We start from the raw sequence: 12,414 nt of genomic DNA on the forward strand, positions 1-12,414 counted from the left end.
AAAGAGTCTCCCCTGAAGGATGTTTTGCATATCTTTAACATGGACACAATATATATGTAATACACAATATAATAGCTTTTAGTAGTAGTTAGCAATCTGAAACACACACACACACAGACACACACACACACACACACACACACACACACACACACACACACACACACACACATTATCTGTCATTTTAAGTCTCAAATGAAGGAGGTTTTGCATATCTTTAACATGGACACAGAATACATTTAGATGTATTTGTTTTTGGACAAAGACTGACGCGCTTTTTAATAACTCAGAATTAAGTAACACCATTTCATTGATATATGATATTTATTACTTCAAGGATTACTTTTATCTTACTGTTACATGTCTAACCTTAACCATAGCCTTTTATTAGTTCTTACCGTATCACTTATGAGGGCTACAATTATTATTCAGGATGATGAATTAAAACACAAATGCACATATACAGGATTGTACTTACTGTACCACAAGTTGATTTCAGTTAATGCAACACACAGAAAGGCACTATGAGATACAATGAACACTTTAAATGTTTATTTGTTGAAGAATCAATCAACACAGCATTAAATCCCTCTACCTCTCTCTCTCTCACACACACAAACACACAAACTGCTTCTCACATACATGGCTATTCACACACTAGACTGCTCAGCTGCCAGTTCTACTAATTAAATGTGTTCATTCTAACAAATAAGTCCCCTGAAAATTTACAAAACACTAACTCATATACAAAACTGTCAATTCTTCACTGAAATGTATCACATTACAATTATCAAATAAAAACCCATAAACGTTTAGATATCCCATCCGTGATATCTGTTAACCACCAGCTCCCGTTCTGCTGTCTTTCACTTCATTTGCTGGTTCAGCCAGTTTCGCAGAGTCTCTAGGTTCCTCTGAATCCAGCGGACATTTTTCTGCATGTTGTCCCGAGCAACCTGAGTAGCTCTCAGCTGTGACGCCTGCTCTTTGATGGACTCAAAGAACGACTGCACCTGCAGGATCAAACACAGATGAATTTACAAAGATACAGCATACAACTAAAGGTTTCTCAGATATTTCTGTTACTATTTATCATCTCTAATATTGCAGATATTGCCAATGCCAGCGGACAAAAAAAACAGGTGCGCATTTACTTCAGCGACTTCCTCCGGAGATGAGAAATGGCCTGTGGTGCCAACGATGATGTATCTAATACAAGTTGAACCCAACCCGAACCTGGAGTGCAGAAAGACAACAGAGAACATTCATAGATTAATATCTCTTCCTTTATTAGTGGTTACACACTTATTGGGGAATCAACCAATCACTGTGCGGCTTGTGATATAGTGAGGTCCTTATTATTATAAATCAGAACCTGTTCCACTTGTTAAAAACTCATTAGAATATCAAAACAATCGCGTAAGATCTTTTAAAAAGTAAGGAAACTACCTTTTCAAAGCATCTTATGGTTTAAATTTTCTTATCCATTTTGTCACATACAATGTCACATGTTGCACTAACCTTCTAACCAATGTGTCCCAGTTCTTTTTGACAAAGTTCCAGGCGAGGTGATGTCCGTGCGGATTCCTGGCGACCATGAGAATGAGAGAGGACAGATCCTGGGATCGAATCACCTTCCCTTCAAGACCCAACTCCAGCAATCTGAAATGTACACACACACACACGCACACACACACACACACACACACTATTAGCACCACATTATCTGTCATCTAAAGAGCCTCCACTGAAAGTTGTTTAGCATATCTGTAACAAAGATACAAGGACACAGAATAAATATTAGACTTCTGTTGGATGCAGCACTGGGATCTAATACCCTATGTTTGCCACATGGTGGCAGCATACACTGTGTAAAAAAATACCAAAGAGATATGAAGTACCTGTGTAGTTTGTTTGTGTCTCTGCTGCAGGTTAAGGCAAACAGGATTTTGCCTTTTTGTGCCGCAGACGAAGACATGTTGTATGTGTGTAAAAGTGAAGCCCAGCCGTGGTCATCCTGAGCTCCTACTGAATACACTGTCTCTGCCACATCAGTTGGCAGGCTATGGTAAACACAAGCAGAGACGTCCACATTAGAGACATGATGAAATATACAATCAAATAGCCCAGCCTAACACAGGCAATAGCTGCTGTTTATGTGAATAATATTAGAGTTTGTTGACTGATAACGATGAGTGTTAAAATATAATTTAGACAGACATACTTGAGTGTTCCGTTTGACTGAAGCCATTGTTTGAAGGTCTGACGTGCACGCTCCAGACAGGGAGGGTCATCCAGGTGGCAAGCCAGTGACAGGAGCTCTGACCTCAGTCGTCGCTCGGACACAGAGCCCTTATCGCTCCAAGTCTGCTGTTCAATTACAGCACGGAAAAATCGCAGGATGTGCGTCTGCACATGTAAAGGAAAAGCATTAAACGTGAAAATGAAAAGTTTTAAATGCCAACATTTGCATGAATATCATCCTCATTGTGTAGCCTTCTTACCCGCAGCTTGCTTGTTAGTTCAAATTCATTCCTTTTCTCAATCAAATGGTAGAAGGCCTCCAGAGAACTCAGTCCTTGGAGGAGAGGGACGTTGTGTGTCTCCAATTGCAGGTAGCCAATCAGGTCCAAGCCTTTATTGAGCGGCAGATGACCAGCCCTTTAGAGACATGCAAGAAAATGTAAAATGTTAGGCTTGAGGAGGGATCATTTAAACTGTTTTGTTTCAATTACCGTCTGTGTTGGTCTCACAAAAACCCACAATCACACATAGATGCTTACGTGACCAATTGAAAAGCATTGTGTATTAATTGAGTCCTGTCTTTGTAGCTCAGAGCGGTGTGGTTCTGTCTCAGTAGTTGTGTCATCTCGTCCCAACCACCATCCTCGTAATGAACCACATAATAGCCTGTCATGTCAGTGTTTACTTTCACCCAGCTGACTTCCTCTCCAATATGTATACTGTCTAAATGAGACATAAACAGAATAATAGAATTAAAATACTATAATGTCAAAGCAGAAGTGAAAATAAACAAGATTTATATTTAACACATTCTCTCTTCACTGTTACCTGTGTGTGTTGTCATCAGGTGTCTGTGGATGGTGCTGGAAGCATCTGTCTTGTATGTCAAAGGGATATGCCAAAGGAATCTACAGGAAAATAGAGTTTTAATACAACAGGTCAACCTAAAGTCAGATGTTATAATAGGTATGTAGCCATACAGTGTTTGTAAAGGACCAAATTAAAATAGTTTTAGAAAAGGTGAAAGTGCATGTGCATGCTCACCCCTTTTGCAATGTGGGCCAGAGAGGATCAGACGGCAGCACAGTCCTCAGGAACCTGTCCTGTCTGAGCAGCAGATGGGGCCCCTTCCTAGTAACAGTTACCAGAGGAATACCTTTCTGCAGAATCCAAGTGTTCATCATGGCTGTCAGATCCAGGTGTTCCCCTGCAAACAGGTACTGAAGGACACAACATGTGCGTGTGCACCACGTCACAAGGTCAGATCGTAATCTTTTAAAAGGTGCTGGAGGAAAACCATTGAAGAGAGGTCAGTCAGGTTTATTATGTTTACTCACTGCATTCTTGGAGGCCTGGCTGCTGCTGTAACAGTATTTTCCTGAGATGAAGTCCTCCTCGGAGCATGTCTGGAAAACAACAAAATAAATACCCTGCATTGCAACATACAAATGTTTTTGGCAGCTGTTCAATTAAATTCTTACTCAATTAACTCACTACAATTAACTTTGAGACCCAACTCAATTTGTAATCCATACCACATTTCTAATATATGGAATAAAAGTAAAACTAAAAAGATGAATTAATTTCAAGAAGAAGTCAAAAGACTACACAGTGAATTTAACACACATTTATGTAAATCATGTTTGTACATTGGTTAGGCTGTCCCACAAGTCCTGGTTGTGTGCATTTCTGTAGCTGTATTTGCGGAGATATCGCACGATCCCCCGCTGGAACACATCATCCGTCAGAAAGTGTCGCAGCATTTGCAGGACACATGCTCCCTGTGGTGGGCGAGAAAAGGTTTTTTAATTATTGGGCCAGAAAAAATAGTTGTGCCATGTGAGTTTAGAGGCCATTTCCAACTATTTGAAACCAGGCCAATCAGAAGGGTTGTTAAACATGTTTGTTTTCATATATATATTATTGTGTGGGTAATACATTTCCACAGATAATACTCATAATTAATTGCCATTATCAGTTGAATTGGATTCTTTTTGACTGAATGAGAACGAGATAAAAGCATACTTTGTCATAGGAGGCCGTGTCAAACATCTGTTCGATCTGAGTGGGGCTCTCTGCTGGGCTGGAGATTGGCCGAGAGGAGTTCAATGAATCAATACCAACCGCTGCAAAATATATGTGCAGAAGATATTCCTCCTGCAAAATGCCACATAGAACAGGTATATTAGTGCTCTCTTCTAAGCTCAATATTACTCCTCCATGATTAATCAATTATGTTGATCCTCAGATTAAATAAAGCAGATACCACTTTGAGGTCAGGGTAGGTGGCCTCCACTGAAATGTACTCCATGTATCGCGCAAATCCTTCATTAAGCCAGATGTCGTTCCACCACTCCATGGTCACCAAGTTACCAAACCACTGCAGGCAAGATCAGTAAGATTACTACTGAAACTAAACAAATATGTTATCCTGTATGTCAGACACAATGTCCCACTCTCACCTGATGGGCGAGCTCATGGCCGATCACCATAGTGACCCAGAGTTTATCAGAAATGGAGGATGTGAGAGGATCAAAGAGAAGGCTGGTCTCTCTGTAGGTGGTGAGACCCCAGTTCTCCATCGCACCTGACTGGAAATCTGGGATGGCTATCAGATCTGAGGGAGGGGAAAACACAGCTCAGGGAGCAGAACGTCACAGGGTACAGTGAAGCAAATGTCACATTATGTAGTAAGTAGTGACATAAAAACTAAACAAAGGGTACCTTGCTTGGGAAGAGGATAGCGGATGTTGAAATATCCTCGTAGAAATCTAGCATTTTGACAGCAACCTCCAGTGCATAGCTGGTTTGCTGCAACTTCTCAGGGGAGGCATAGATGGACACCTACAGATACAAAACAGTGCATGGAAAGCAATTTAAGGGTCCTTGAGAAAGCAACATTGTTGGCAAGAAATTATGGAATTCAAATATCGTTGGGGAAACCACACCTGCACCCCAGACGATGTAGCTGCAGTGACAGATTTGAAGTCACAGATGACAAAAGCTACGAGGTACGTGCTCATCTTTACACTGACATCAAACTGGTCCTCAAGCAGGCCATCGCCTACTTCAACTGTCTTGACCTGAAATACACAAAGTGTATATTGTAGCCATTTCTTAAACATATGTAAACATGTGTGACAACTAGCATACAGTCAGCACTCACTATAGGCATGTTGGACAGGGAGATGTACTCTGGATTCCTTTTGATCCGTACAGAGTAATTGGCTTTGAAGCTCGGCTCATCAAAACAAGGGAATGCCATCCGAGCACTCGTGGGCTCAAAGTGAGTTGAAGCTAAGGTTCTGGAAAATTAGAGGATACTTTTAGTATTTAATGGACAACAGACTATTGAACTGTAGTAGTACGAGTGGGATATTTTACCAAGCTTGCTGTGAATGCTCTCTTACCTTGTCTCTCCTGTGCTGGTTCTGTAGGTGCTCTTATAGAAGCCATGGAAGCCTTCTGCAAAATCTGCAGCAAACTCAATGTACAGAAAGTACTTCTGCCCACTGCTGAGCACCCTGGGAGAGAAAATGCCAATCTGCTCATGGGAAGGGTGATGAAGAACTGGAAGAACCTAGAACAAGAGGAGATGTGGAAAGATGTTTTGTCCATTGGTAACAAAGACAAATAAGCTGTAATAATATTTACTCTGCTTTTACCATTACCTGATCAGACAGATGAGTGAGGTTCTGGTCCAAGATTGTGGCGTTTGAAATCTTTAAACCCTTGCTGTGTAATACAACCCAGTTTGTGTTGTTCTGGACGTCAATCTGGATCTGCACTGAGCCAGTGAAACTGAGACTAGTGAGATTGGGGTGCAGGTGGAGGTGGTAGTGAAGAGGAATGATGTACCTGAGATAAAGATACACTTATTTATTCAATGATCCTGTAAAATGTACTTATTAATTAGATGGGGCTGTTAAAAAACAAGCATGAAGGGCACCTTGGCAAGCGAAGACGGCTCCAAGGGAACGACAGGTTATCAGATCCTTCAGGAGGCTGTTCCCCTGCGGGTTGAGGAGGACTTGAAGCATGTTGTGAACTCTGGTGTGAGCCAACCAGAGACAGGTGGAATAGAGAGAGCACTAATAGCCCCACAAAGACCATTGTAGATTAAAATGTCCTTTAACCACGTCCTTCAAATAAAAAGAAAAGGGTTGTGTGAAAGCCTTGAAGTCAGATTTGAACCTGGTCATATCCAAAACATAGGGATGAGTGTTGAATATCTGCCAGGATGATGTCCAGATGTCATACTATCGGAATACCACTGAATCAAAAATACCAGGACGTTTCCTCTGAAATATGAAAGATATTTAGCAGGATTAAAAACACATCACATATATCTTTAAATGAATTGATAATGCCAATATTCTTCCTGTTTCACAGTTCAAGTACAATCAATAATGGTAAAAAGGAGTGTGTCTATGTCTAACTATGTCTCCTTGCCAGGTTTATGGTAGTGGTTATGGTTTCAAAGGTTATTCGTTCACTTTTTAACTTCGACCAGCCTTAACTGCTGTTAAGATGTTATCCAAACATCCAAATAATGTATCTGCTTACAAACTTACTCACACAGTATAGCTTGCAATGTAGGAAACATATTAAAACCTACGAGGCAAATGTTTTAATTTTACAAAGGCCTTCTGCATTCTGTTGAGAGGTTTGTCCATGTGCAAACTGAGCTGCGTTTAAGTTTTAGGCCCTAACAACAACACAACTCGATCTGAATGAGACTCAAACATGTGACAATCAAACCACATGATTTTCCATGGGACAAAACACGATGAGGACACAGCTATAACTGTGTGGGGACAACAGCTGCAGCAGCATAACTGCAGTTCAAATCAGGCTACTCACAGCAGTACAATGTGCTGCACCATGCTGATAAGGTGAGGATGATGTGATTCACTACATAAACATCAATAGGTGTGAAATATTGTTATACAGTTACAGTTAGTAAAGTATTGCTCACATTTATTGTACTTTATAGGTAATTTCTTAGCAGTTGTCAAGTAGCAATTGTCAAAAAAGCTTTACCTCGTTTATTTTAGCTTCATCATCCTTCCCTGAAGTTCCTGTTGTTAAGTTTCACTTTCTCTTATGAGCTCCCGCCCATTTTCAAAAAAACTGCCGTGTGTGTGTGTGTGTGTGTGTGTGTGTGTGTGTGTGTGTGTGTGTGTGTGTGTGTGTGTGTGTGTGTGTGTGTGTGTGTGTGTGTGTGTGTTGTCTATAATGTGGGTGAGTTGATAAGATCCGTGTCTTACCTCAGATCTAACAGTCGCAGGCAGGTGTCTCCAGTCGATGAAATGACTCCACATTAGACTACTGTATAGTAAGAGCTCACAATAAGCACACACTTTCCCCCTGTGCCTTTGTATTTGGGAATGTGTGTGTGTGTGTGTGTGTGTGTGTGTGTGTGTGTGTGTGTGTGTGTGTGTGTGTGTGTGTGTGTGTGTGTGTGTGTGTGTGTGTGTGTGTGTGTGTGTTAAGGTCGGGGGTTTCATTGTTAGCGTAAGGTCAAAACAATGTGACATGTCAATCCCCCATAATGCAATGCTCCTGGCAAAGCCAAACGGCATGCCCCAATTTCACACACTCACATACACAAAGGGCACACATGCACACACAAACACACGCACACACAGGCAAGACAGTACTCACTGAAGCTACTATAGCAACTACAGTATATACAACACAGACATGACTGAGCCATCCAGGGGTTTGTTTTACCTTCCTATCATCTATTTGTGGACAGGTAAGTTTCAAATTGTAATACATTATGATTGAGAATATTCTTGAGCCAATAGGCAATCATTCTACAGTGAAAAAACAAATTAAATATCAAACATAGGAACTTTTGGAGTGAGTTTTCTTTTGTTTCGTTGTTTGTTTAATGATGTGAGTTTGTCAAGTGAAGTCTATTATTTAAAAAAGCAAAAATTAAAGATTTGCTGCAAACAACTTGTTTTTACGGTTTATATCATCAGAGGATTATTTACAACTTCTTCTGGAACACCTAAATAGATTTTTTTGGGGTTGACAGCAAAAAAACAAACAACTGATATTTTTAGAGATGTTTCTGGCGAAGATGATGAATGCACGAAGGATTTAAATATAAACTGTTTCACACTAATTTAAGACAAGGTTATATTAATGTGCATGTTTGAAATTATGTTCTCAGGAGAAAACAGCAAAGTTGTTGTTTGTTTAAACAAATTGCTCCATATCTACAATTATTTTATACACTTTCTCTACGTTATTGACATATTGTGTTTGAACCAATGTATGCGCTTCTGATAGATTACGACCGACCATCCTCGCCCATACCACATCCTTATAACCTCTTCATGTTGTTGTCTGTCCTCTTTAAGGAGGAGTAAAGTGTGATGTTCTGGCCTCTCTGGCCCCTCCGATCCACCTGTCAGGGGAGAGGCTGGGCTGGACCCTGCTGGTCTGTATGGTGAGCGACTTCAGGAGAGGGCACCTAGAGGTCAGCTGGAGGTCACCATCCGAAGGCCATGTATCCAGCTCCCCTTACAGCATGTCTGTGAACAGGAAGCATCGTGGAAACAGCGCTGTGGCAATCCTCACAGTGGCGACCGGTGACTGGCCATCGTACAGCTGCTCTGTGAGTCACAGACGTCTCTCTAAAGTCCCCAGCAGACACCGCTCCTCCTCATCAGGTAGGACTACATATTGGTTTATGTCATTTCTACTCACAAATAAAAGCTGCTTTTTAAGTTACATTGTTAATCCATATTTTATCATGTTTAGATCATAAAGACAATACCTGCTATGTGGGTGAAGAAACAGAAGGTAAAGGTTTGCAAATGATTCAAAAAAATAAAACTTCTGAGTCATACAGATGTTGTTCCTTATGTTGGTGTGTGTGTGTTTCTTTTCTACAGATGTTGTTCTGTGGACTAATACAGTGATCGTCTTGGTTCTGAGGCTGCTTCTCATGAAGATCATTGTCTTCAACACTTTGATGACCATTTATGCTGTTATTAAGTGGTAAGAGGTTTTCACTCATCTTCATGGTATTGTCTAATAATGTATATTGTGTGTGTCATTTTAACTAACAATGTAGGTAATTGTTCAATATATTTAACCTTTCAGATGGTTGGAAATGGAAGGCGTGTGATAAATCGTGTGACCTTGAAAGAAACCTAACCCAGAAAGGGAAGAATTTCTTGTCTGAAGTGGGAAAAGTGAGGTCTTTTGGTGAGTTTTCGATTGGAATCTCTTGGTTTAAATGAGAAATCCTCCAACGTCAGGATCCCAGGAGTAGTAGGTCTGAAATTCTACAAATATTTTGTGGCGCCCTTTCTCATTGACATCGCAGGTGTTGCAAACTGTGGCAGTTGAAGACAGATCTTGTTTGTGAGACTGAACTTCGTATCTGATCGAAGCCTAACCTCAGACAGATGGGTTAGTGTTTGTGTGTGTGTGTTTGTGTTTGTGTATGTGTGTGTGATTGTTTATGTTTGTAAGAAGATATTTTTGTGTTCTTACTTATGTTTATTCTTGAATTCCTTGAATGCCTTAAAATACTCCTGTAGGGGAGACTTGGCATTTTGTTTTGTTTTTATATTTTGGTCAAATGTGACATTAATAAACAGGAAGTAAACTTGAACCATTTTGACTTTATTGGTTGTTGTTTTTTTAAATAAAACACTTGCACACAGTTTTTTCCTCCATGTTTTTTTTTCTGTTTTTGTTTTTGGAGCGCCTTAAGTAACACACTGACATAGCAACAGAGCACCACTAAGTGGCAGTACAATCACATCTGACATTTTTTAAAATTATTATCCAACAGCAAGAATATGGAGCTTAACTTCCTCTACAGGACACTACGTTCATAAATAAGTTAAGTATTTCAACACTGACCAGTCACTCTTCACCAAACTGACACACGCGATGTAAGAGATCACATTGCCAAGAACTGAGATTAAGCTGATTATTGCCAACCATTTAGAGCATCATTATACAAATGTTACAGGATAAAAAGGCTCATAGTGTTAAGGGACATTTCTATCAGGTTTTAAATGACATACATTTCCCACAACCCACTGCTGAAGCACATGTCTCAGCAGAGAGAGTTGTTAGCAGTGTTTTTTCTACACCCCAGTATCTTACATTTATCCCAAAAAGGATCAGCTCATCAAAAATGATCTACAGTAGCAGTTAAAAGAAGAAGAGTGTGACAAAGATAACGGTGCTGGTTTGGTGGTGAGCTATGATCTCCTTTGTACATGAAAAAACATACAATATCTGTCTTTGGCTCAAATTAATACGACAAAGATAACAAAGAGCAACAAACATGGGCCTGTATTGTCACAGCCTCTTGTCAAAATGGTGGGAATAAAACAACCACATCCAAGCATGTCACCAACTGGTAAAAAAAAAACACAGGCACACACACACACACACACACACACACACACACACACACACACACACACACACACACACACACACACACACACACACACACACACACACACACACACACACACACACACACACACACACACACACACACACACTCCAGATATTTGAAATCAGGACTGAGGAAAAACAACCAATTCAAACAGCAACAGAATAGTACTGATGGCATTTGCTGTGACAATTTTCATAATACATTCAAAAGAGAACAACTCACATTGACTTACTCACATTAAAATCAGATGCTGAGTCCAATCAGCTACTGAAAGAATGATGGATATCAATAAAAATGGCAGCTCCTTGAATTTAAAAGACCTACTTTGAAATGATCAAAATGTATATTACAGAAGGTCTCGAAAACTTGAGCCATTGAGGATTGGTGGAGGACAGCAAGAGAGAGAGGAAAAAAAACACTGATGTGGATTTGTAGAAATTAAAATAAAAAAGGAAATAAAGTGCTTCTGTTTAAAACAAACATCCTCTGTCTGAGGTATCAAAGAATAATCACAACAAATTACACAAAAACTCTACGCCATTACACTGTGCACTGAAGACAAGCTATTTACAGTTTGGATTGTATATCCACACACTCTATTCACCCACAGATGTTTGTGTCATTGTCAGGTGTCTTATCCAAAGATAAAGACAGATTGTGAAAGCCGTCGTCACATCTCTTGAGTAAGTACCCAGTAGGCTGACTCTGCCAGATATGTAAAGTTAGTGTGGCCAGTATTTTTTGGCCAAAAACTTAAATTCCCAGTAACCGTCCAGCTGTTTCCTCTCTACATGAGGGAGGCTTCAGTGCTCAGTATCAGTGCCTTAGTTAAAAACTTCCCAAACTCTCTCTAGTGCACACACATACACAAACGTCCTACTTTGCTCTCACAGCACCACGCTCAGGAAACACAGCAAGAGCAGAGACAGTTGTTTGATATGTTGAGAATCAGAGTGTAAGGTGGAGATGGCCGAGCCACGGGGGTAGATCCTCCATCTACCCTGGTGAGGGTGAAGACTCTCCATGTCCTTCTGGGCACTGTATGCCGCCACTGTGAAGTTAGCATCCCCGGTGGTGAGGAGATCAAACACACAGGAGTGGAAGTAAATGTCCTGCACCTCCAGCTGCTCCCTGCAACGTTGCTTGGCCCCCTCCACACTAAAAACCTGCGTGGCACCGTAGGGGGATTCTTGTGTCTGTGAGGAGTAGCTGGGTCGACGTAGCTGCTGGAGCTGCAGGCCGAGTGGCGGAGGGGAAAGGGGCAGGGGGAGATGCCCCGCCTTGTCGATGCGTTCTCCCCCGGGGCAGCCGTTCAGACAGAGCTGCAGGTCCTGGGTGGAATCATAGGCCTGAGCCAGTTCCTCTGGGATCCGCACTGCCATGGTGAGGTAGCGACCCAGCTGGCGGACGATCACAGTCACACCAATGTAGCCGGCGTACAACTCGACGTGGTGCCCCGGGCTGCGCTCAGAGATCCACAGGGCCCGGACCTTCCCAGTTGCACCTTTTGCACCAGCAGAAATGTGGATGGGCTCTCCGCTGCTCACTGTACCATCATCAAAGGCAGCAGGGAGGTTGTCTGTGACGGCCTGGTAGACCCTCTGGTCTGTGCAGCCCTCATAGGGCTTGAAGATGATGGTGATCTATAGAGACAGAGAGAGAAGCATCATGTTAGTAAGAGATATTTTTAGTTTAAAGTTGGTTCAATGAATGATGTACAG

At 41.3% G+C, this 12,414-nt stretch overlaps 2 protein-coding genes and 1 gene segment (V, D, J or C); 1 reads left to right on the plus strand and 2 right to left on the minus strand.

The window, feature by feature from the left end:
• Window positions 1–537: 537 nt before the first annotated feature.
• On the minus strand, window positions 538–7,342 carry erap2 (endoplasmic reticulum aminopeptidase 2). The gene is given in 22 exon segments (XM_063897893.1): window positions 538–1,013; window positions 1,155–1,236; window positions 1,522–1,662; window positions 1,902–2,063; window positions 2,225–2,409; window positions 2,505–2,661; window positions 2,784–2,967; window positions 3,073–3,152; window positions 3,289–3,464; window positions 3,582–3,650; window positions 3,894–4,025; window positions 4,270–4,401; window positions 4,511–4,624; window positions 4,707–4,861; window positions 4,969–5,004; window positions 5,007–5,088; window positions 5,193–5,327; window positions 5,411–5,549; window positions 5,655–5,824; window positions 5,916–6,102; window positions 6,194–6,545; window positions 7,288–7,342. Coding segments are annotated over 21 exon segments (2,829 nt in total). The 5' UTR covers window positions 6,358–6,545; window positions 7,288–7,342; the 3' UTR covers window positions 538–866.
• Window positions 7,343–7,866: 524 nt separating this feature from the next.
• LOC134873965 (immunoglobulin lambda constant 1-like) lies at window positions 7,867–9,886 on the plus strand. The segment is given in 5 exon segments: window positions 7,867–8,005; window positions 8,622–8,933; window positions 9,025–9,066; window positions 9,159–9,264; window positions 9,370–9,886. Coding segments are annotated over 5 exon segments (516 nt in total).
• The window catches only part of rgmb (repulsive guidance molecule BMP co-receptor b), a 9,654-nt gene continuing 7,116 nt past the window's right edge, over window positions 9,877–12,414 (minus strand). Inside the window, exon 3 of the mRNA XM_063897894.1 lies at window positions 9,877–12,336. Coding sequence (XP_063753964.1) covers window positions 11,581–12,336 — 756 coding nt within the window. The 3' untranslated portion in view covers window positions 9,877–11,580. The remainder of the gene's footprint in view (window positions 12,337–12,414) is intronic.

The sequence above is a fragment of the Eleginops maclovinus genome, chromosome 12 (genome assembly GCF_036324505.1).
Source record: "Eleginops maclovinus isolate JMC-PN-2008 ecotype Puerto Natales chromosome 12, JC_Emac_rtc_rv5, whole genome shotgun sequence".
Lineage (NCBI taxonomy): Eukaryota > Metazoa > Chordata > Actinopteri > Perciformes > Eleginopidae > Eleginops > Eleginops maclovinus.